Source organism: Schistocerca gregaria, chromosome X (assembly GCF_023897955.1).
Source record: "Schistocerca gregaria isolate iqSchGreg1 chromosome X, iqSchGreg1.2, whole genome shotgun sequence".
NCBI lineage: Eukaryota > Metazoa > Arthropoda > Insecta > Orthoptera > Acrididae > Schistocerca > Schistocerca gregaria.
Genome location: NC_064931.1, coordinates 806,411,276 through 806,437,129, shown reverse-complemented (window position 1 = coordinate 806,437,129; position 25,854 = coordinate 806,411,276). Strand labels below are relative to the sequence as shown.

General features: G+C 39.2%; 1 protein-coding gene across 4 annotated transcripts in view; it reads right to left on the bottom strand.

Moving 5' to 3' along the window:
* Positions 1–7,306: 7,306 nt before the first annotated feature.
* The window catches only part of LOC126298014 (carnitine O-palmitoyltransferase 2, mitochondrial), a 156,186-nt gene continuing 137,638 nt past the window's right edge, over positions 7,307–25,854 (bottom strand). For all 4 annotated transcript variants that reach the window (XM_049989336.1, XM_049989334.1, XM_049989337.1 and 1 more), the window contains exons 12-13: positions 18,651–18,840; positions 7,307–7,710 (exon numbers count right to left, since the gene is read on the bottom strand). In XM_049989336.1, the coding sequence (XP_049845293.1) occupies positions 7,575–7,710; positions 18,651–18,840 (326 nt within the window). In that variant the 3' untranslated portion in view covers positions 7,307–7,574. The remainder of the gene's footprint in view (positions 7,711–18,650; positions 18,841–25,854) is intronic.

Here is a 25,854-nt window from a genome sequence, read left to right as displayed (position 1 = left end):
TGTTGTGAACCTCACCAGTCTAACCTTTTTTGCTCTTAGTAAGCTAAACCTCTTATACTTAAGAACAAATTTGTGTCCAGAATTCTTTGAGTAATAGCTCTCCATGTTGTTGCTTCACAATCATGTCCTCTCAATAAAGTTTGAAGAGTTTTCCATTCTAAGTAGTTTTTGCTTCCCAGAGCTTTTTTCATGCCTTGGTAACAACCTGTAAAGCAGGAGACCTGGGTTTGAATCCCAGTATGGCACTAATTTTCAACTCTTCTCATTGATTTCAATCAATGCCTGCTTGCAGTCAAGGTCTGTAAGTCCTTTTTGCCTTAACCCTTTCAGACCTGATTTTTATATACTTATTTAAAAAATATATCAGACATCATTTTTACATTCAGGTGAGTTTCCTGACAACATTTTTCTAAGAAAAAATTTCATACGATCTCTAGTTTTCTAGATATTTAATGTACACAGTTGTGTTCATCAGGTCTAGAGCTTCATGTCATACATTACGGAGGTTAACACTATGGATCAAGTATGCCACTCTTTATTTCACTTTAAAACAGAAGAAACAATAAAAATAATTCCAAATTACAGTTCTTATTTAAATAACAATGGTCAAAACACTAATTTTAAGGTTTCATATGAAACTGCAAAAAAAAAAAAAAAAAAAAAAAAAAAAAAATTCTGTCCTTTTGGAGACATAAATGGACTTTACATTTTCTGTGCTGAATTCTAGAACGCCCTGTACATTTTGGAAATTTGCAGCGACTTGGAACTCCTACATCATGCAAAGGCAAATGGTCAATGGAATCAAACTGCATCTCTGTATTTGGTCATAATTCTCCTCTTTTTCTTGGTATGACTCGTGTCTGAAGCCAGTCCTTCATCAGACAGACACCCCCTCTTCTTTTCAGCTACTTTCTTCTGGCACAGTATCAATCCATCTGCTACCCTGATATGAAAAGAAAGAAGGTTCATTTGCTTCTGCTTTGGGATAGACAGATTGTCTGCATCTTGTCTGTATGCCAACCAACTTAGCATGATGGAAAAGTCAACAGTATGAAAAATCATACAGTAAGGCCATTTTCGAGATCTGATGAAAACTCTGTAGTAGCTTATCAATTGATCAAATTGTTCCATACCATCCATTGTATGATTATATCTTCTCACTATTTCAGGTCTTTCTACTTTCACACATTTATGGTGTTTTTTGGCCTAACACTCAACTTCATCCACTGAGCATTTAGCAACAAAGTTTGAACACAATACAACTGGCCTATAGTCTAACCATTTACACATTGTAATGTCATCAGCACTGGTGATTTCTTCACAGTAACCTCTGGTTTGTTTCATCATTGTTTTATCATATGAAAAAGGCAAGTTCTTTCCTAATCTGTTTTGACAGACAGTACCTGCTGCATTGATGCCTTGAGATTTCAGAACTTGAAACAGATAAGGTGAAAAGAAGTTGTCAAAGTATAATTTATGACCTTTACCTTTTTGAGAGTGGAACAGAAAATTCTAAAACAACAGCAGAAAGTAATCAAATTTTTTGACAGTATGTGTTATTTAGTTCAATTGTAGCACCTTGACACAAAAGGAAATCATGCAGTATTCCACTCTTCTCACATGAAGACTTTGATTCACCTTGACATACTGCTTTGCAGAAAACTCCCATTTAATGGATTCTTTAGGTGTCACCATTATGTTGTCACACGGGTTATTCAATTGTGGGTTGTTTTCATTGCATAAAAAGTTCATTTCAGCATCCACCACCTCTCCATCATCTTCATCTTCAGGTATGGTGTCTTTACACGCATCATTCACGCCCACTTTATTTCTTCCAACGCGTTTTACTGTTTGTGGAGCTTTTCTTTCAATAAGTGGTACACTGTCATGTCTAATGTTTCCAAAAGAGGGAAAACACACAAAACATTCATAAACAAAATCCACAACGTAACTATTATAGCAATAAAATCGACGAGTAATGGCTTTATTGTAAATTTGTGGAAAGTTCCTATGGAACCAAACTGCTGAGGTCATCAGTCCCTAAGCTTACACACTACTTAACTACTTAATCTTAAACACACACACACACACACACGTGCCAGAGGGAGGACGCTAATCTCCGAGGAGTGCAGCCGTGCGAACCGTGGCAACACACTATCCCATATGACCTCACTTTTTTTTTGACACCTCCCAGACATTTCAGTTCTTGTTATGTAAATCAATGAGATGTAATGTTTTGTTGTTTACTTAGTTTGTGAAAAATAAAGGTATGATTTGGTAACATATCCAGTTCTCAATTCATGTTCTCCTAATTCTTTTGAGCAGTGTATGAAAGCTCATGGAACCAGATTATACACCCAAATTGGGAATTCCCTAACTGTTAAGTATGGCAGCCGTATTCAAGCATTTATAATCCTTTATATTAATTTTGTCAAGTTTTTTATTAGTTGCTCAATGAAGCCTATCATAGAGTCCAGAAAAATTAGGCTTATGAAAGTATAATAATAAACTTGAGAATCAAACAAGTGTTATGGCTGGTCCCAAACTTCAATTATGAGTATCTCTTAAGTTAATTAGTTTCCAGCAAATCAAAACAAGTTCCCATGAAGAGTGGAATGAGTGCTTTCTACATCAGATTCCATATATGAACTCAGTCTAAATTTCCTGTCTTGTATAATAGTAATGTTTTCACTTGCTAGTAACTTTTTAATTAAAATGATCTACAGCAAAACTAATTACATTGAAAGGAAAAGCCAAAATAAATGAATGTGGTATACTCACAGTATACTTAATCATGTACAGCTGAAATATAAATGGAAAAAAAAATTATTTGGCAAGATTAAACTATTCACAAGTGGTATTATTTCCAGAATGCTTTTTTTATAATCTTTCTTGTGTTTCAGTGTAACACACCTCAGGGAGCCAAGGCAGCATTGGGGTTTGGTGAACAATGGGCTTGCCAACATCATTAGCCTGCTACCATTAACTACACTCCTGGAAATTGAAATAAGAACACCGTGAATTCATTGTCCCAGGAAGGGGAAACTTTATTGACACATTCCTGGGGTCAGATACATCACATGATCACACTGACAGAACCACAGGCACATTGACACAGGCAACAGAGCATGCACAATGTTGGCACTAGTACAGTGTATATCCACCTTTTGCAGCAATGCAGGCTGCTATTCTCCCATGGAGACGATCGTAGAGATGCTGGATGTAGTCCTGTGGAACGGCTTGCCATGCCATTTCCACCTGGCGCCTCAGTTGGACCAGCGTTCGTGCTGGACGTGCAGACCGCGTGAGACGACGCTTCATCCAGTCCCAAACATGCTCAACGGGGGACAGATCCGGAGATCTTGCTGGCCAGGGTAGTTGACTTACACCTTCTAGAGCACGTTGGGTGGCATGGGATAAATGCAGACGTGCATTGTCCTGTTGGAACAGCAAGTTCCCTTGCCAGTCTAGGAATGGTAAAACGATGGGTTTGATGACGGTTTGGATGTACCGTGCACTATTCAGTGTCCCCTCGACAATCACCAGAGGTGTACGGCCAGTGTAGGAGATCGCTCCCCACACCATGATGCCGGGTGTTGGCCCTGTGTGCCTCGGTCGTATGCAGTCCTGATTGTGGCGCTCACCTGCATGGCGCCAAACACACATACGACCATCATTGGCACCAAGGCAGAAGCGACTCATCGCTGAAGACGACACGTCTCCATTCGTCCCTCCATTCACGCCTGTCGCAACACCACTGGAGGCGGGCTGCACGATGTTGGGGCGTGAGCAGAAGACGGCCTAACGGTGTGCGGGACCGTAGCCCAGCTTCATGGAGACGGTTGCGAATGGTCCTTGCCGATACCCCAGGAGCAACAGTGTCCCTAATTTGCTGGGAAGTGGCGGTGCGGTCCCCTTTGGCACTGCGTAGGATCCTACGGTCTTGGCGTGCATCCGTGCGTCGCTGCGGTTCGGTCCCAGGTCGATGGGCACGTGCACCTTCCGCCGACCACTGGCGACAACATCGATGTACTGTGGAGACCTCACGCCCCACGTGTTGAGCAATTCGGCGGTACGACCACCCGGCCTCCCGCATGCCCACTATACGCCCTCGCTCAAAGTCCGTCAACTGCACATACGGTTCACGTCCACACTGTCGCGGCATGCTACCAGTGTTAAAGACTGCGATGGAGTTCCGTATGCCACGGCAAACTGGCTGACACTGACGGCAGCGGTGCACAAATGCTGCGCAGCTAGCGCCATTCGATGGGCAACACCGCGGTTCCTGGTGTTTCCGCTGTGCCGTGCGTGTGATCATTGCTTGTACAGCCCTCTCGCAGTGTCCGGAGCAAGTATGGTGGGTCTGACACACCAGTGTCAATGTGTTCTTTTTTCCATTTCCAGGAGTGTATATACATGCGTCGGCAAGCACCATTAAGGCAGAGATTTCACAGGGTGCAGTTACTGGCTTATTTGTGCAGATTTAAGGACAGTTAAACAGTCAATAAGAGAGAATAAATTGCCATCAACTTGAGATATTCTGAGGTGGTGAACAACTATTGAGATGAAATAGTTAACTGTTACTAATCTCAATTTCATTTTGCACACCCAGGCTCACTGATGTATGTAGGACTCTGCTGTAAACTTCATGTAACCCAAAGATCTGGCTGCAAGCAATCACAATAGCAGCTTGGGTTGGCAACAAAGGAGTATTAAAACCAAACAGTGTTTTTACTGTCACATGCATTTCTAGCAATAAAGGATCACCACCTACATACAACTTGATCTGTAAGAACTGGTAGAAGTAAAAACAACAACAATAACAACAACACACACAAGATTACAAGTTCTTGTTTATGATGAGATACGGCTTATGGAAAGCAAAGGATAATGTCGTCCTCAACTGAGAGTGATTCATCAGCAGGGACTGGAACAGCTCATGTGTTGTTGCGTTCTCATATCTCAGATCATCAGGATGGGAGAGCCCACAAAGCTGTCAAGAGCATAGTGTTGACAAGACGGCTGTTCCACATGTCAACAGGGCCACCACCTCGAAGCACCAAGTGCTAGTCAGGCATCTTGATTTCTTTAAGACTACAACAGAATGGACCTGTGTATGCCAAGTGTTCTTTTCTCAGTCTGTATCTGAACTGAACTCACTCTTATAGTGTTCTCGTGCTCTTTGTCTTCTTTTCCATGGTGTACTCTTATTGGTTAATCCATTGTATGTTCTCCAGATAATGGAGTGTGATGTTACAAACCTAAACACACTGCAATAATTGTTGGAAGGATCCAGGCCAGAGGAGGGAACACTGTAGTCTCGAGGAATGTTTTCAAGGCATTCCCTGAGTAATATCGTCATTCTGGAAGACATATTGATCAACGTAAGTATGGATCTGTCCTTGGGGGGCATGTCTATCATTATAGGCAGTCTGTTTTGTCCCAGCACAATGGTATCTAACAGAAGGACAATCCAATGTGTCACACTACTCACAGTGTATGTGTGGTTCGAAGAGAACCAAAATGAGTTTCTCGTACTCCTCTGGCCACCAAACTCGCTGGATTTAAACCAAATTGTGATTCTGTGAGACCACCTTGATCAGGGTGTTCGTACCCTGGATCCTCAGCTGAGAAACCTTGTGCAGCTAGCCACGGCACTGGAGTCAGCACAACTCCACATTCTTGTTGCTAACTTCCAGAACCTCTCTGATTCTCTTCCTGCAAATCTAGCAGCAGCCCGCAAAGCAAAAGGTGGTTGTTCAGGCTTTTTCACTGGTGAGTGGACAATGTAGAATCACTTGTGTATAAAGTTACTTCACTCCCACATTTGACACACACACACACACACACACACACACACACACACACACTGTGTCTCTCTCTCTCTCTCTCTCTCTCTCACTCACTCACTCACTCACTCTTCTACCCTGGAAATACAGAATTGGCCAACAGCTGAGTGCACATGGAGAAGATGTTGAGTATTAGTGCATTTGATTATGGCAAGTTTATTGGCAGCTGAACACTTGGTACTCCATCTCTGAGGTCAGTCTTTACAGTATTACCATGTCAAGAATGCACTGCAAGTACGTCGATATGGAGAAAAATCAGCGGAGTACAATGGTGTGTTCAATAACATGTTGACGATAGAGGTACTATTGGCTGTAGCATATTATAATGGCTCATATGGGTCATGAAACATTGAAAATCTTCCAGGATTTTCATCAGGATCAGCCTGTATCACTGACGCAATATTTTGTTGACCTACCTCACTGACATCATTAGGTGACACTGATGTATTGAGCTGTTGTGGAAGCTGCTTTCTTTTCATACCCTCAGGATCCACTCCCTGTGGTCCAGCCATCTGTGCATGGTCATATTGTGTGGCACAGACAATATTGAAAACCCCAGTTGTGCATGCTTCTACTCCTTCATGGTGCTTTTTAAATATATTATAATTACAAATGTCTCTTTACAAGCTGTTGTTCTCTTCATCCTATTTGAGCCATGTACCACACAGTGCAATTTTAGGAGGAGATTGCTTCTGTGCATAGCTGATAGCTGACATCATAAGATTCCATCATTATGAAATAGATAAACCAATAGCCTCATTGTTGATTCCAGAGAGAGAGAGAGAGAGACCTTAACAATCATAATGCAATTGTATTTTTCATAAAAGGTCAACTGATAATGAGTCAAAGCCGTCAAAATTTATAGAACCATTCAAATAAAACTTTTATTATTCCATTAAAAATACAGTGAAAGTCCTTATCAGTCTCCAGATCCACAGAGTGGAAAATATGGGCATGTTAATCAATGTTTTTGTTAAGTCCCACTTCCAAAAAAATCAGTGTCTGTGAAAAATATGTCAAACAGTCATAAATAAATACAAAAACTGTGTTTCTTGCCGTTTTTGCACACTTAACAGAATCAGATGAGCCAGACACAGTCAGAACCCAGTTTATTTAGCTACTGGTAAATTTTTTATCACATACATTGTAATAAAGGTTTCTAACATCTCTCTCTCTCTCTCTCTCTCTCTCTCTCTCTCTCTCTCTCTCTCTCTGTGTGTGTGTGTGTGTGTGTGTGTGTGTGTGTGTGTGTGTGTGTGTGTGTGTGTGTGAGCGCGCGCGCGCTTTGTTCATCCAAATTAGTAACCTCTCACAATGACAAAATACTGTTCATGATTATGTGAAAGTTTACACGATATTACATTGTTTCCACACTGACTGGACTTCCACAATCACTGCTGTATATGGTGCCACTTTTGTGGACATTTTACTCTTACATTAAATCACCAGTTCTCACATATTATGAAATTTCATCGTTTTTATTCAAATAATATGATGGAACTAACAAATCAAGGGTAACAAAACAGACAGAAAATACCTAATAAAAGCATTCATGAATATTTTCTATCCTCTAATCAGACAAAACCAACTACACAAACTAAAAAACAAATAAATTAAAAAATAAAGAATTCCTTCTCAATACATTAACACATAAAAATTATAAATTGTACAATGAAAAATATCTTACTGCAGAAGTTATTAAACAGATATTGAACTGGTAGGCAACTATTGTTTACTCTTAACAAGAACACTATAAATGTCTTCAAATGCTGTCTTCAGGCAAGAAACAAAGTCTGAGCCGTCTCTCTCTTGAGCATATGTAGTTACAACACTTCCAAGACGATCATCAGAAATGCTATACCTGCAAAGATCAATTTAATGAAGTCATTAGAACACAAAAATAAATGTATCAAACAATGAAAAATCCAAGATGGAATAATGACAATATTAAGAAAAGGGAAGACCGCTGCTTCCCATATAGAGATGATGTTGAGTCACAAGTAGGCACAACAACAGGACTGCCATACTTATCAAGCTTTTGGCCAAAAGGCCCTTTCCTAAAGTAGACAAAACACACGCGGACGCCCACGCCCGTGCCCACGCACGCGTGTGACCTCTCTCTCTCTGGTCACTGAGGCCGAACTCAGTGGCCAGGGACAGTGGTCCATACTCTAAATTAGTATTACTGTACCAGTCATGACAACATGATACACTTTTACTGTGTTCCCTAATCCTTCTGTAACTTTCCTTAGGTTCTGGTCCACAGCATTGATAAAAGACCTTTTCATGTAGTTAGTTCATTAATTAGTCAGTTAAATGTCCCATAGTCATATTCATGATAAACATTATGACGTGGAATGTTGAACAAACAAATATAAATATGGCCCTTTAACCTGTTAAGTGGGTAGTTCATGCACGCACACCTCTTCTTCCATCTGCCAGTGCATCCTGGTGGTGGTGGTGGTGGTGGTGGTGGTGGTGGTGGTGGTGGTGGTGTGTACTTTTCTCACACATAAAAGCTCTCCTTCATATTTTCGTTTTTAAATGTAAACTGGTATTGGTTGGGAATGAATAAAAAAAAAGCTGCAGAAGTTAACAAAAATTATTTCCATGACATTACAAGTATTTTCAGTGTGTCATATTTTAAAGCAAGGTGCTGCACACAGGGAAACCTTGCGCCCTCCACACCAGTACGAAGTTTCTTTGTGAATGTGTCTTCTCATGCACACCATACAGCTACTTATTGGTCTTTCCTTCGTTGTGCTGCAAGGTGTGTTACTTTCTGTGTTCAAACTGAACATCCTACAGATAATCCTTGTTGTGATTAAGATATGGCCAACTGTTCACAAAGACTAATCATGAAGCTCATTCTACTTTGTTCACCACCATTCTTCTTGTACACAATGTATGCCCTGAAGCATGCAATGTTCAACAAGTGGCAATACAGCTTCTGATCTTCTTCTTCTTCTTCTTCTTCTTCTTCTTCTTCTTCTTCTTCTTCTTTTTCAGTCGACTCCTGGCCATCTGGTAACTCAGCAACAGAGAAATACACCAATCCACACCTCCCATTTCCGTGTTGTAACCAAAACCAGCATGTGGCTTTTGAATGATTCCCTTCTTTGAGTTTACATCTAAAAATCTATCATCATGAAGGTGCTGGCCACAACAATGACTCTTTTGTCCTTCCGTTTCATTACCATCTGCTTGCCTCTGTACCCTGGTATGTACACTCATTTCTGCAGTTTTTTCTTTCTTGGAAAGGCACGAAACCCCTTCATGTCTTTCCACATTGTACTGACAATGATGGTATTACTGCTGCTAAGTTAGCCCACCAAATCTAGACTTGTTTACCAGTTAAGATAAATGCAGTGGCCTTTCCTGAGTAGATCATGTGCATGCTCTAAACAATTCAAGAGCTTATTGTTCCTCTGGATAGTGGCTACCACAATTAGTGTCCTTTCCAGTGTAAACAATAAAGTCCCATACATACCTGGAGCAGCTTTCACAGGCTTCATAAAATTTTATGCCAAATATGTTGCACTTTAATGGAATAAACTGCCTCCATCAAAGCCGTCCTTTCCAGAGTAACAATGATTCATCAACAGTAATGTTCCTTTCTAGGATGTATACTGAATTGAATTCATGCCAAAGATGCTCCATAATCAGGTGAATTGTGAATAGTTTACTGCTGGAAGTGCCTAGTGGATCATATAAGGTATAGTTAGCAAAGTGGAGGAGTTTCAGTAAAAGAAAAAACCATTTTTCACTCAACAGTTTCCTGAAGAAAGGTATGTCAATTTATTCTCTCTCTGAAAAGTAAATCTTGTGTTCAAGAACACACTAGGCAAGTGGGAATGTTCTGCCTGTACTAGTGTTTTAGTGGTTTCAAGGTAGCAGGCCATCAGCATCAGTTCAGCCTCAATCTGTGGTCAGTGTAGCTGTTATCGAGATGGCTCTGCACTGAAATGCAGAAATGAGCTGGTACACCTCATGTGGTAGTCACATTACACTTCATATCACCAAAAGCACATCTTCTAGCCTGGGAGGCAGTGTAACCTGCAGAAAGTGTGAGTTGCTCCACCTGTGAGACACTGGGTAAAGATGATTGGTCCTGTGTAGGTGTCACCAACAATTCCTGACCTTAGTGTGTGTGACACTGTTTCATTAGACTTAGACAATACTTGTATGATTCAGAAATGCAAAATTCAATACAAAATGACAAGAAAAATACTAGAACTTCAAATAAAAAAATGACAGTTGGCAGATACTTTCATAAAAACATACTCATCAACACAACAAACAAACATTACAAATTTATACAACAACCTATTTGTTTAGGTAAATTTTAACTGTAATGTTGTTACTGCAATGTGCTAACTTACTTGGTGACCCTCTTACTGTTATTTTGGTTTCTTCCTGTCATAATATTCATTCATTAGACACTTTACATGCTTACAAAGCACTATCAGTTACAATATTGGGATTATTTGAGTAGTTGATATTTTTCGTGTTCCTGTTTTTCATAGATTGAATCAGACTATCCTTAAGGATAATGTATTCTATACATTTCTGTCAGCATTTTTTGTGTTCATCTTTATATGTTCTGATGAAAAATGCTTATCTTTTCATGTTAGCAGAAGCTGAATTCAAATATTCACTGTACACATTTGGTAGTTTAATTTTCAGACTTTTTTTTGAGGCCACTCTTTCAGTTGGTGCAAATTATTTCCTCATACACAAACCTTTCTTACAAGGAACTGAATGGTCCAATCTGACACGTCGAAATCTACCCTAAAATGTTTCACACAGGAAGGACACACTGAAAGATATTCACTGTCAAAATCTTAGCTGCTAAAGGCACACTGTAAGTATTATTATTTTTTAATGTTAAAAGTTACTCATTTTTGCTACATGACGAACTGCTTAGAACTGTGGTTCATATATCCTTTCCTTCCTGGTGCATGAATTGGCGAAAAAGCAGATGCAGCCACAACAATAAAAGTAGCGCCATATAATGTGAAGTCCGAAGCGCATGCACGCAAATTTTAAGCACTTAAACCATGCCAATGATATTTCATATCATTAACTTTGGAAAACTTTCACTTCATATTAACAGCTACATTGGTCCATATGTAATTGTTACCCAAGTGATAAGCAGAAAAAAGAAAATCAAGGCCTACACGATGTTGCACTGCAGACAACTTCCATCAATCGGAACTTTAATTTGTTGACATGAGATACTTTATAAAAATTCCTGTAGCACATTTCCTATGATAATTTTTTAGTAATGTATGTTTTACTAACAATAAAACAGTTCCTTCTTTATTCCCTGTAGTCATCACAAAAATGTGAAGTGTCTATCGGATAATGAGAACAAAAATTTTCCTTACACAAGGCACACCTGTTAAATGAAATATGAATGCATTCAATATCTTCACTGTAATTAATAGTTTTATGTAGATAGAACTGGAATGGGGTTACAAATGATGGTGGCCATTGTTCTCCATATTGTACCGTGTACCACACATGCATGATCAAATTCGTAACATGTGGTGATGCAAACTGACAATATAAAAAGGACTCAAATTTAACAATATTGTTCGCTGATAAACCTGAAATGAGGAAGAGCTGTCAGATAGTTTTCTGAAAAATGCTTTATACTGTTGAAAAATTAATTTATGGAGAGGCTGAATCACTCGTTTGTTACATTTGGTATCTGAATTATATTAACAGTCTTAGTGTTGTTGTCCTGAAGAGATGATGTTATGTCCAGTCCAAGAATCCAACAAAAGTAATGAATTATTTTCTGTAACTGGGTAAGAAATTTTTCAGATGCAACACTGAAAATTACTCTCTCCCATTTTTCCAGATTTTTCTACCTGACTACAAGATTTTTAGAACCAAAATGCCATTTTTTTTTTTAATTGTGGTCTAACTTTGCCTGAAGAGAAATATAAAACTGTGGAAACAGTAATACAACAATAATTACCACTGGCATAGTTGCGTATGAATGTGTCATAGCATTCTTTGACTGCAAAAGCAGCTTTGTGTTTTTTTCGCTTGAAATGATAAAGCGTGGTTTGCACACAGTTCTTGCACAAAACGTGACTAATAGACTTTATACACAGCATTTTACGGCATAACAAGAGGCTTTGACTTTACATCAGTTACAAATCTCTCTGTAGTATTAGCTATTAATGACATCTCTTGTATATGTTTACTTGATGTGAACTTCATAATTTTGCAACTTCCTTTACCATATAACTTCCTGTATAACCAGGTCGAACAAGCCTATCTTGTCTTTCACACTTTTGCAAGCTTCATTTTGGCATGTATTTCATATTATGTGCAAGTATTTCTTCCTTTTACACATTATCATGTTCAGATTTCATTAAATGAAACCAGCTTTGGAGACAGCTTAACATTAAGCATTTTCTCCCCCTTCATTTCATAAAAAAAAATTACAGCGTTTTCTTTGCCACTGAAAGCTAATACTTCTCAATGTTTTCTTTGAACTATGAAGGTACTGATTTTTGCTCTGGAGTAAGTAGCATAAGGATCATTATTCAAATCACAATACACAGAATCATGAGTTACATCCCATTTTGTCTAATGTTTCCACAATTTCTAATAAAATGTCGAATTCATTCAAATGAATGTCCAAGAAATTAACTAATTAGAAACACATTTGTAGGTTTTTGGGGGAAGTAGGCGATTCTGATTGCATGCCATGTTCTCCATATATCACGTTTCCGAGGTTGTAAGCATTAACTGGATTCCACATCACTGAGAATCTCTGGAACCTACATAAAGGCAGATACAATTAATAAGCAGACACAAAGAAAACACAAAGAAAATTAATTAATTTTTATCATCTCTGTTAATACTTAGTGATATCACAAAGGCATTACAGATATTAAACAACTTAGAAATTCAAGTGAATAGTATCTGCGAACAGTGGTGTCAGAGAAACTATCAATGGAAACTGAAATTCGTTTTACAAATTATGATCATGTTGTGCCATGTTACCTGTTCACTAGAGGTGGGAAAATTCGTTCATCCTTGGGAACTAGTTCACTGGTGATTGTTCATTTTTGGGAACCGCTCGTTTTTAGTCATTCACCGTTCATTTGTGCATGGTATATAGTTCTTATGAAAAATTGAAAATTAGTAGCATAGGTGAATGAAGATGGAAGGCGCCAACAGGGGCCACTTGCCTCCCCTCTGGAGTACAGAGTTTTTATTCATTACAGAATTCTCACACACTTTTAGAAGTAATTTTTGTGATTCTACAAAACCTCTTGTTTAGCCAACTGTAGCATTATGTGGCTGTTCGCACTGAAATAATATAAGATGGCACACAAAAATCCGGCCCCAAGTGCAGACTGCTCACCAGTTACGCATGATTTGTTGACCACTGCAAGCAGAATAGATAAACATATAATAATTAGGCAGTAAAGAAATAACAAATATGCTAATGCAAACAACAACTTCGAGAACAATAGATGACGACTGGTGGGCAGCAATGAGGAGCTAGTACTCAGGACTGATTTTTTGTGCACCACCCTGTACCACTGAAATAATATTGTAGAGGTTATCGTGTTCTCTTTCCAAAATGTGACACCAGACACTCGATTATGGAGTGCGGGCTTCATTCAGTTGTAAGCCTGTCTGCCTTCCATAACAATGGACATGCTGTTTTACCTTGGATTAAAAAAAGACGGAAAATGGCCACTCATGTGTGCCGTACCTTTGCAAGTGTAATAACAAAAATTTGCCATTTTATAAGTATGTCTTCTTCTCTTTATTGAAATAGTGAAGTAAGCTGATATGCCCTTATTATGTTACCTGAAAAGATGTATGTATTACATACCATGTAATTTTTATGTAATTTACGTAATTATAAAATACATGTTAATTACCGGTCGCTGAATAGAATACGAATAGAACTGGAAGTTCAGAGTTCAAAAAAAGGTTTGAAACAGATCTATAATGGGCGTGTGCAGTGACTGAAACAAACATCAACTCAATACTGAATTAACTAGGAGCAGTCGGCAGTGGAATTGTGACGAGTGGCCACGTGAAGGAGGATGAGTCCAGCCAAGGGAGACTGAGGCCGAGACGGAGATGGAGACAGATACGAACGAGACTGGAAGGAGACTGGCCGACATGCCGTTGCCGGAACGAGACCAACCGTTTCCTGTTCCAAGTAACTATAAGTGAAAAGCTGCGATTGAAGTGAACTATGAAAGACCGTTCCTTAGAATTAGTTTCTCGCTCCTTACATTCATCTTGGTGAACCATTCCTTTGAAGCCATTAGATCGCGAACAACCCATCTCTACTGTTTACCAATCTGTGCCTGCTCTGTTGCGCATATCCTGTCTTCTATAGCTCTTCATTAGGAGTGTACGTTTCTCCAGCTGTCTGGCAAGCTATGAATTTGGCAATTTTCAACTTTTTTTTAAAAAAGTACTTTCAGTGTGGCTTAGCAGCTAAAATTTTTGACACTGAGTTTCTTTTGGTGTTATTCTACCTGTACAAAATATTTCAGGGCAGGTTTCAACATCTCTGATTGGACCATTCCTTTGTTAGTTTCAAAATTGTACATTATTTGTACCTTACAAAAATGCTCTGCGACTGTTCACACTTTGCAGTCAATACTGTGTTGTCATCTTTCCATTTGTGTTGTTCCGCTTTAGGGGTAGTGCCAAAGACAGAATTCTTAAGAAAATCTTTTTCAAATCTATAATGATAATGAGATAAATAAGACAGTTGGTTGCTAGCTGCATGGTAACATGTTCACACAGTAAAACAAAGGCTGCATTTTAGCTCTCATTTCCAATCTTGATGGAGACAACCTTTTACCTCATGTGCGGGAGCTACGGGCGGCCAGATCAAAAGTTTTACATCAAGAACCTTTTCACTGCTTTCAGCACCCTGCGGTATATATAAGGGTGCAAAATTTATGATACTATATGTCTCATAATGCAATTACCCCCCCCTTTCCCAGTATGTTTTGTTAAAATAGACTTGTCTGATGGTTATCATGCTAAGCTGTAATTCACCATATTACTTCAGTGCATATTTTTATATTGGGTTTCCATTAGATTATTGCACACAACAGCAAACACAAGACAGAAATTAGACACGAAAAAAATATATTCTCTCAGATTATTTAAAGCAGTCTGACAATGCTCAGATTAACACATTTGTAGCAACGTACTTGTAAGAAGGTAACAATGTTGTCAAGACAGGTTCAAAGAGCATTTTTATCTGGAAAGGAATTTTCTTTATAACTTCTTCTGTTAAAGCAGCCAAGTGCACGCAGGTTATATTGTGCAGTACCAACATTCAATAGAGTTTTCTTATTTTTTTCCTTCCAAAGTGATCAAAAGGCATCTCATTTATAGGCAACAAATGCCAGCTGTGATGGACACACCCCTGGGGTACAGTTTGAAGTACACAACATCTTTTTTTTTTGTGACACCAATAGTAAAATTTTCTCAATTGACATTGGTCTTTGCTTGAGGAGGTATCTTTTGCTAGTGATCAGCCATTAATTTCTTCTTATGAAGTTAATATGAAAGCACGATAACTTGTCACTAGTAACAATATTGCTTGATGAGTGAACTGAAGATGTTCAAGCAAAAATGCAGATATAGTCGATCCTTTGAGTTCTGCTGTTTTAAACCAGAGCATGCAGTACTCTTCCACGGGACTTCTGTGCCTTACCCATTGAATGCGAATGTTGCACAGAGGTTAAATGATAGTATTTATCTCATTTACCAATTATTGGGACCTGAATGTGCAAAATCAGTCATGTCAGAAAGATTGTTCTTGAATAGAGAATAACATTTTCTGATATGATTTCACTGATAACAGTCACCCCACACACGGCACAAATCTTCTGAGCAGACTCCACTGCTTTCAGCACTCTATTAAATCCAAAGTCAACAACGTGTCACATATTTCAGACCTCCTCCTATTTGAAACTACCTTGTAACACTTAAATAACATCCAAAAGATTCAAGTATGCCAAAACCAATACCTAATTACAAGGCAAATGCTAAAACTTCAAGTACAAAATGAAATTGATTAATACAGTTGTAGAAACCTACTAGCCAACTCACCAAACACCGATGTTTTGAGCTTAGGCACCAACCCAATTTGGTTTTACGTAATGTTTAATATTTTAATATTCCTCACATCATATGATGTGACAGTAATGGACACACCAATATGCTACTGCACATTGTTCACTTGGTTTATCGAAGTTATTTAGCACAGAAGAACAAACTACAATAGTAAACAGTTTTATGCTCATCAATGTGAGAGCAGGAAGGTGCTCAAGATGTGCTGCATCACAATCACTTGCCTGGTTGCCAACTGGCATCAGATGGGGCAGTGACTGGTAGTGGGTGGTTGATGACTACTGTATGGCAAGGAAACTCTTGAGCTCATTGTTCTGATCTTGAGGTAGTAACAAGCACTTTTGTGGAAATGTTTTCAGATGGTTTTGATATTAGTTATGGATTAGAAATTGGAAACGAATTGTCTTTGAGGTTCCAGACATGCTTTTAGGAGGCAAATGAAATGAGTTAAAAAAATAAACAAATGAAGGAGTGGACACAAACTTGTGGTTTTGCATTTACAGTGTGTGACGTTTAACACTAGGCCATGCGCAGATACAGCACCACAACAGCTCGAATGGTAGAATACACTTCCTTTAGATACTATGTTCTCAAATCATGCAGATGGCCAGACTTGGAATTCTGAGGAGTGGCTGGTTATATTACTGCTTTAAGCGAATAACTCAGACTTACAAGGAAGCCCTTGAGTGCAATGATATTTACGGCGTTCAACGCCCCACATATTGTCTACGATGTGACCACAATATCGGCTGCTAATGGCAACAGGGAGTGGGACTGGAGTTATCCAATGGTGAGCACAGCATGACGCTACGGAGCATAGTTGAACTGCTTAGTTGATGAGTAACTCACAAGAGTGCTAGTGGTGTTGATACAAAACAGAGAAACCACAAAGATAAACAAAGCAAACATTGCATTATGTCTACAACAGTTGACAACGTACATGATGAGTCAACGATGATTATATGTGCTTAGCAAGTGAAACAGGTATCTAACCATGTAGTTCATCATCCTCGTTGGACTGGGAGCCACAAATCTTGTCTCCAGTGAAACATAGTGAAGGACAATTGTTGTTCAAGAGAAGGTACTAAACACAATTACGTACATGGAAGAGAGCAGATTTTGAATAAGTCCACAGCAATACGACCCTGTAGTGCATAAGAAAAACTATGAAAATTCAATGGAGGACAAGATGCATGTGTTACAAAATTGGTATTTGTGCATTTCAAGGATGTTCCATACGGGTTACAGGATGCACATGTTATGCACGTCAGATTGCATGTGATTTACATTTCAGTGATTTTAACAGAAGCAGTGGATGGTTGCATAACTTCAGACAGTGCTACAGAATTGGAATGTAAGATAATGAAATTTCAATGAAACTGTCAACTTGATGATGCACAGCAAACTGCAGAATCGGCTCTAAAATTTTCTGAAGAGATAAACAAACTTATCCTATTGTTCAGTAAAGAATTTTGTTCTCAATTGTGATCAATCCTTCCTCACATGCATGATCTTGCATGGGCACTAGGGAATATTTATCTCACAGATAATGAGAGTGGATAAATGGGTGTACGAGTATTGCTTTTGGTCAGTAACTGGTCAAAATAACTTCCTTTTGCTCGTTTCCTGGTCTGTGTATAAAAATCATACTCCTTTAGAGCAAACGTATCACTCTAGAAAAAATGTGACATTGCAATTCATACCACTTGGAACCACTGGACAAATTCAGCCTCTGTATATTTGTTTCTTTCCACGACTATAAAACATATAATCTAACAATCTGCAGCTACACCTTAAAAGATAGCCAGTTTCATGATAAGCTCCACAACAGACTGTTTCACATTTGGTTGCATGCCATCATATACCATAGCTTCTCACCACCCTGTTACACCAATATGAATTTATATACATTCATTAAGAGTGGATAAATAGCTGAACAGCTTGCAAGGTTTCTTAACTCCTAAGGAGTTTACCTTTGATCTTGATGGTGCAAACCTTTGTGATCACTGTGACATGCTATTTTTCATTTGGTGTTCATGGTGCAAGTTAATGGTTTGTTTTGAGCATTTCTTTAATGTCGATGTCCATTTTGTGAAGTGTAATACACACATCCCGTAGAAGGTTGATCTCTGCACCTCCCTGACACTCATTCTTGACAATCATTTTCTGTCACCCTCCTGATGCGTGTGCTTAGTCATTAGCAGCAAATGTTTTTCACATCATAACTGTTAACACAACACTTTCAAATCAGCCTTACTAAAGACTGAACTCGTGAACTTGCACTCAAGAGATTCCTTGTTAGTCTGGGAGGCAAGTGGATCTAACCATTAACTTTTATAGATGTAGTTGAGCATGGTAATTATTTTTAACCTATTGAAAACAGTACTGAAAGAAATAAAGTTTCATGAAACAAAATTATAGTGATAATAGCACTGCCAAGTTTATCACACAAATGTACACATCAAATGAAGTCATTTCTTATTCAATCACAGAATCGGATGAAAAATTAAGGTACCTAGATCCCAAATAAGCATCCCCACAGCCTTCGATATATCACTGCATCAGCCTTTGTTTTGTAACAGTTATCAACTTTCATTCATTCAATGTTTATACTCCAAAATTTCAATAAATTTTAAATAATGTACTTACCCAATTCCATATCCATTTTTAACCACAGGTCCAAAAGCACCAGCCATAACAATATCTGATGAAAGCGTAGACGTGGAAAGGATATTTTTATTGATTTTCTGATATGCTTCATCAGCAAATACTGATGGTACATGTCCTTTGTTTTCTGCAAGTCTGCGTAATGCAAATAGATGTCTGTCAAATCCCTGCCCTGAGAAAGAAAAGGACACAAACAAATTAATTTTAACCCTTTTTCAGTCTGCCATTTTGAGTGGTGATTGCTAAAAGTGTCATACATTTTTATCTTGACATGCAATGTTCTACTTTAATTGCCATATATCACGTGGTATTCAATGTAAAAAAACACATAATACTTACCCACAAAAGTATGAAGTTTATTAAGGCATATCCAGATTGTCATACTTCTTCACTTTAAACTGTTTATTAGTGACCAAATAAAAAGTTTTTTTTTTTCAAAAAATAATACAAATTTAATTTTGTTTGCATATAATGAAGCTCTATAAACAATCTCAGCCAAAACAAGACAGCAAATCTCATATGAAAAAACGCATCACATAAAAACAAAATCTACAGACAAACAACACACTGGTAACAAAGTATAGAAAGATAACAAGCAGAAAATTCCAAATACCTGGAAGAGATTCTACAGAAAACTGGACTGAACTTGACGTCCAATGAAGAAAGGATAACAGAACTATGAAAATCAAACTGCTTTACATCAAACCATTACAATAAAAGAAGTATTTCTATCAATGCCAAATTAAGACACTATTGTACAGTAGTCTTACAAGAGGCCTCAGAAACAGCAGCAATGAAGGAAAGAATGAAAATCAAGGAGATGAAAAAATGAGAGGAAAATACTAAAGATCTACGTTCTGGTTCAGGATGAGGGGATCTGGATGAAGAGACTGACAAGAGAACTCTACAAACAGGCATAGGTATTACAAAATATGTGTGTGTGTGTGTGTGTGTGTGTGTGTGTGTGTGTGTGTGTGTGTGTGTGTGTGTGTGTGTGTTTTGCTAACGGACCAAACTGCTGAGGTCATCAATCCCTAGACTTGCACACTACTTAAACTAAATTAAACTAACCTATGCCATGAACAACACACACACCCATGCCCGAGGGAGGACTCGAACCTCCGGCGGGAGGGGCCGTGCAGTCCGTGACATGGCGTCTCAAACTGCACGGCCACTAGATGCGGCTAGGCGATTACAAATAACATCAGGAAAACAAGAGTTAAGTTCTACGGACACATGCATAGGATGAATGAAAATAGATTGAGCTATAATACTTTTGACAACTAATACTGTGAAAACCAACTAGGTAAAGAAACCAATGGAAGACTTCAAGAAACTGAACATCTCCACAAAAGAAATGACACACAGGGAAAAAACATACAGAAAAAATATAAGAAAAAAGAAAATTTCAGCAAATGCTCAAAGAGACGAAAACAGGAAAGAAGTGAGGTAGAAGAAACACAGTGAATACGTAAGAGGATTTTAGGGGAATAAAACTATAATAATAATAATAATAAAAAATAATAATAAAAATAATAATAATAATAATAATGTACACTACATCTGATTTATAGAAAACTTGTTGATGTCTATAAAACCCATACGAATTTCTGTGTAAAATACACATGAAAAATGAAATTATTAATATTATTTAAGAGAGAAAATCTGTCCAATGTATGTGGCCTTATCACCCAACACTTGTGTTTAGGAAAGCATTCAACATGTAACCCCTTGTTACACATTGTATGAACATTGCTTGACCTTTTTGTTTCTTCACTAATACATACACAGCATCTCGATTCTTTCTTGTCTGGAAGTTTTCTCATACCTGGAGAATCACTGGGACTATCATCTGCATTTTTTCTTGTAACCTTTCAAATGACAAAGCTGTAATTACCATTACTGTAAATAGGTAACTGTAATCAATAATTCTTCATTTATTGTGTTCTTTTCTTGACGTAGTTTCAAATGCTATTTTCTTCCAGTTATGGAGAGTCTTTTCTCATCCAAATAGGCATACATCATCAGGTCAGATGTGTGTATTCCAGCCACGTATTGGTATATTATTTCTTACTTCTTCCCTATTTTGTTTTTATGCAGGACTTCAATATCACCAGCACCTACTTTACTAGACAAGAAAAGGACAGGGGTTCGATGAGATTTTTTTCTCTCAGTATGCACAAGCTAGTACTGGGACTGACTTACAGTACATATTTTCTCCCACTCCAAATTTGTTTTTAAACTGGTCTGGTAAAACATTTCTGTTTTTTCTTATAGCTCTATTAATGCAGATATCTAATTTGAAAAAGCATTTTACAGATGGTAGAGACATAGAAAGTTATCTCAAAAAGGGACAACCTTTGTTCAAATACAAAATTGTTAAGGCTTTCGTGGCCACTTGTTGACAAACTGCCTATTGGCTTCTGTCTCGGATTCTTTGGCCAACGTTCATCTAATGATTTTTCTGAAGTTTCGCCAGCACGAGTGGCTGGCATTTTCAAAGCTTCACCCTCCATTGCCGGTGGTGAACTGGAGTCGAGCTCGCGGCCACAGACTGTATGTACCTGGCATGCCAACGTCCAAGGGTTTCTCCACAGTCATTTCCGGTGCGGTTCTCCTGTTGCTACCTGCGACGGTCGTTCGCTGCAGTACGGGAAGCCAGGATCCGTTTACCTTAAGGCTTTCCTCTTTCTTGTTCAAACTGTTCGCGTGTTTCTGTATTTCTACAGCTTCTCTGAACAAGTGCGTGTGATAGTGCTTCTCTACAGCCAGAACTTGCGTGTCAGCAAATTTTATTACATGGCCGGTCTCATTCAGTGCATGCTCTGCCACAGCCGATTTCTCCACCTGCCCCAACCTGCAATGTTGCGATCAATTAACACCAGGATCAAAGAGCACAAGCGACATTGCAGGTTGGGGCAGGTGGAGAAATTGGCCGTGGCAGAGCACGCACTGAAAGACACCGACCACATAATAAAATTCGCCGACACGGAAGTTCTGGCTGTAGAGAAGCACTATCACACGCGCTTGTTCAGAGAAGCTGTAGAAATACAAAAACACACCAACAGTTTGAACAAGAAAGAGGGAAGCCTTAAGGTAAACGGATCCTGGCTTCCCGTACTGCAGGTACCGTCGCAGGTAGCAAGAGGAGAACCGCACCGGAAATGACCGCAGAGAAGCCCTCAGACGTTGGCGCGCAACGTACATATAGTCTGCGGCCACGAGCTCGGCTCCAGTTCACCACTGGCAATGGAGGTTGAAGCTTTAACAATGCCAGCCACTCGTGCTGGCGAAACGTCAGAAAAATCATTAGATGAACATTGGCCAAAGAACCCGAGACCGAAGCCAATAGGCAGTTTGTTCAAATAATTACCTAAATTCATACTTACGAGCAGCACCACAGTATCCTAAACCATGTCCTGAAATGCACTCTTATCTACTTGGTTCTTGGCAAATTTGTAAATATAAAACCCAACACAACAGTGCAGTGTGGAGTCACAGAGCTTCCTGAATTTAACTCCCTAGCAGTGGTGCTATTTGTTTGGTAAATATTGTAACAGGTTAGTATGACATTTCGTACCAACTAGACTTCCATTAATGCTAAGCCACTCATGTGGTTTGTAATGATGCCAAAATATATTACTGGTATTGATCAGCCAATGGCTCGTGTGTGATACATAGATCAGAATCAGGATGGCTTGGTGCTGGGCATTTCCCACTCTGATCAATATAAAATAATGTCATTAGATGGCTAGACTGGTGAGCAGAAAACATTTTGTCAAACCATGGAAATGCCCAAGAAGGTTTTGCGTTCCAGTATGAAAGCACTGTAGGTCTTTTGTTAAGTCCCATATTCAGTAAGCATGCTATAAAACATCTTACCTCAGCTAATGTGACATTCTTCCAAGTTTTATATGGGCTGGACTAAGTAGCAGCACATTTAGATATAAACTGCTTAGCTGAGCAATTAGTTTCAGTAACAGTCAGTTGAAATAACACTACAGTGAAAAATAAATGAAAATATTTAACTGAAGAAGAACCCACTGGCTCATAAGTTTTGATCCATGCAGCTCATGAAATGGATATGGCAGCTGCTTTGGTGTTTCAAGTGCAGTCACTCCAGTGTACTCCACACCTTCCATTACGTCTTCACTTCCATTCAATATATTAGCAAGAACATAATGGCCACTTTCTGAACCACTGCTACGTTCACTAAAATACTCTGTATCAGTGGCATTTTCCAATTACTCAGGAATTTTATCATCAATAAGTCCTCTACTTAGGACAAATGTCAAACTAAATTGTTAAAAAAATCACAAAAGCTGATGAAATAAACAAACTGCAACCACTACCTTAAAGAAAAATAGCACAGAAACAATATTAAATAACAATACTGCTCAAAAACAACACCAAAGTGTTATAATATAAACAAGTATCAAAGCACAATGTCAACAAACAAACAATGCAGTAGCACAGTTATTGATCACTGATATTTCACTGCAATGATGCTGAGAAGTTGATAACTATCAACATAAATCAAAATCAAAATGCTGAGCATCATCAATACCAATCATGCTAGCAACATCTAGCGGTGAATTTTGAAAGTTATATGAGACTTAACAGTACCAATGAATCAGGACTCTGACAGTGCTGGTAACACTAGAGAGTTACAATAAAACATTACCTTTACATTCAAAGGGTTAAACCAAGGAAAATTATACAGAACGTAAAGAGAAATTTATAGTGTAGCTACAATAATGACAAAAATATTAGGACCATCTACTTAATAGCTTGTTTGTCCTTCACTGGGACAAAATACATCACTGATTCTGCTATCAGGGACCTGACAGTTTGTTGGTATGTTGGTGGAGGTATGTGACATTAGATGTCCACACACAGGTCATGCAATTTGGGTAAATAACAAGCTGCTGATCTGCATATGTGGTGACGGCACCCAATAGTGACAGGTGAATTTGGTCATCAAGACATCAACTTCAGTTCACTATAATGTTCCTCCAACCACTGTAGCATGGTTCTGGCTCCAAGACATGGACAATTATACTACTGAAAGATGACATAGGTGTCAGGGAAGACATCAAGTATGAAGGGGGGCTGCGGGTGGGGCACAGCTGTCAATGTGTCTTTGATTACTACTACAGGTCCCATGCAAGCCCAGGAGAATGTGTCCATAGCATAATACTGCTCCCGCCAGACTGTTTCTGCAGCATGCTGCAAGTTTCGAGCCACCATTCACCTCAATAATGGCGTTTGGGGAAAAAAACATCGACCTGCTGCAGCAAAAATGTGAGTCACCCACAGACATTACATGTTTCCATTGATCGACGGTCAAATCCTGATGGTCCCATGTCCACTATTGTTACCACTTTGTCTTTCTTTTGTTTCAGGGCACAAAAACAACTAAGGTCATATGGGCCCACGTCAGGACATTAGAACACTAATACATAATTTAAAAAAAAAAGTTAAAAGTGACTATGTGTTAAGCCCAATCAGTGGAAGGAAAGAAAGCTAAAAACGAGGACTTCAATTTGGAGGAAGGTCCACAAAATACACCAAAGAGACATCGGAGGTCCTGAACTACAGATTAAATGTCCTTCATTCAGTCGACAGCCCGAACATTGTTCACTAATACGGCTGATAACTCAGATGACAAACATATCTTAGACCATAATTGGTTAAAAAAAAGAGCATTTGGTCAGGAAATGGTGAACTGTCAAAGGTTCACGACAATGAACACAAAGTGGTAAGGGATCACCACTTAACAAATGGAGATGGCTATAACGATAGTGCCCAATACGCAACCTAGCTAAAATGATCTCCTCATGGCGATAGGGCCAAGAGGTGGTTAGCCAAGCAACCGGAAGAGGTTTAATTCCCTGAAGCTTGTTCCCATGAAGGGAAGACCAGCGGTGATGCCGAAGTGACACCACCTGCTCAGAGACGGCAATACAGATCATCAGTAGCAATATAAGAATTAGCAAGCCCAGGTTGGAGGACTGCAACTGCAGCCTTGGCAGCAGTGTCAGCGGCATCGTTTCCCATCAGACTGACATGAACAGGGAACCACATAAACATCACAGCGGCTCCCACAGGTATGACAGCAGTAGTTCAGCAGCTTCTGCATAGAGGCTTTCACCCACGCTAGAGTAGAAGGCACCAGTGGCCAAACGGATTCCATGCCATGAAGGTGGACTGTATTTAGACTATGTAAGATAGATGGATGTTCAGATGCATAAACGAAACACCCATAGTCTAGTTTTGAACAGACAAGGGATCGGCACAAACGCAGGAGGGCGGTCCGATTCACTCTCCAGGAAGTACCACTGAGAACACACAGAAGCTGGTTCCAGTGGGCGGCCAGGTAAGACATGTGGGAGGACCAAGAAAGTTTCCTATCAGGCACGAGCCCTAGGAATTTTGTAGTTTCAGCAAATGGAAGAGCAACAGGCCCAAAATGTAAAGACAGTGGAAGAAACCCATTGTGCCGCCAGAAATTCATACAAACGGTTTTGTCAGTGGAAAAGCAAAAGCCAATGTCAATGCTACATGAGTAAAGACAATTGAGACACTGCTGAAGATGCCACTTAAGGAGACAAGTCCATGGAGATCTGCAATATCCCACAAAATCAACAAAAAGCAAGCCAGAGATGACCACCAAGAAACAGGCCATAATAGGCTTAATGGATACAGCAAAAAGGATAACACTCAGGACAGAACTCTGAGGTTCCCCATTTTCCTGGGTGAAAGTGTCCGACAAGGCAGGACCCTCACGTACCGTAAAAACTCTGTCTTTTAAGCATTTCCAAAGGAAATGGGGCAGGTGGCCTCAGAAGCCCCATGAGTAGAGAATATGGAGGATCCAGTCCTCCAGCAGGTATCGTAGGCTTTCTCCAAATACAAAAACACAGCCAGTGTCTGGTATTTTCGCACGAAACTATTCATGACATGAAACTTCCTGGCAGATTAAAACTGTGTGCCCGACCGAGACTCGAACTCGGGACCTTTGCCTTTCGCGGGCAAGTGCTCTACCAACTGAGCTACCAAAGCACGACTCACGTCCGGTACTCACAGCTTTACTTCTGCCAGTATCCGTCTCCTACCTTCCAAACTTTACAGAAACTCTTCTGCGAACCAGAGCTTCTGTAAAGTTTGGAAGGTAGGAGACGGA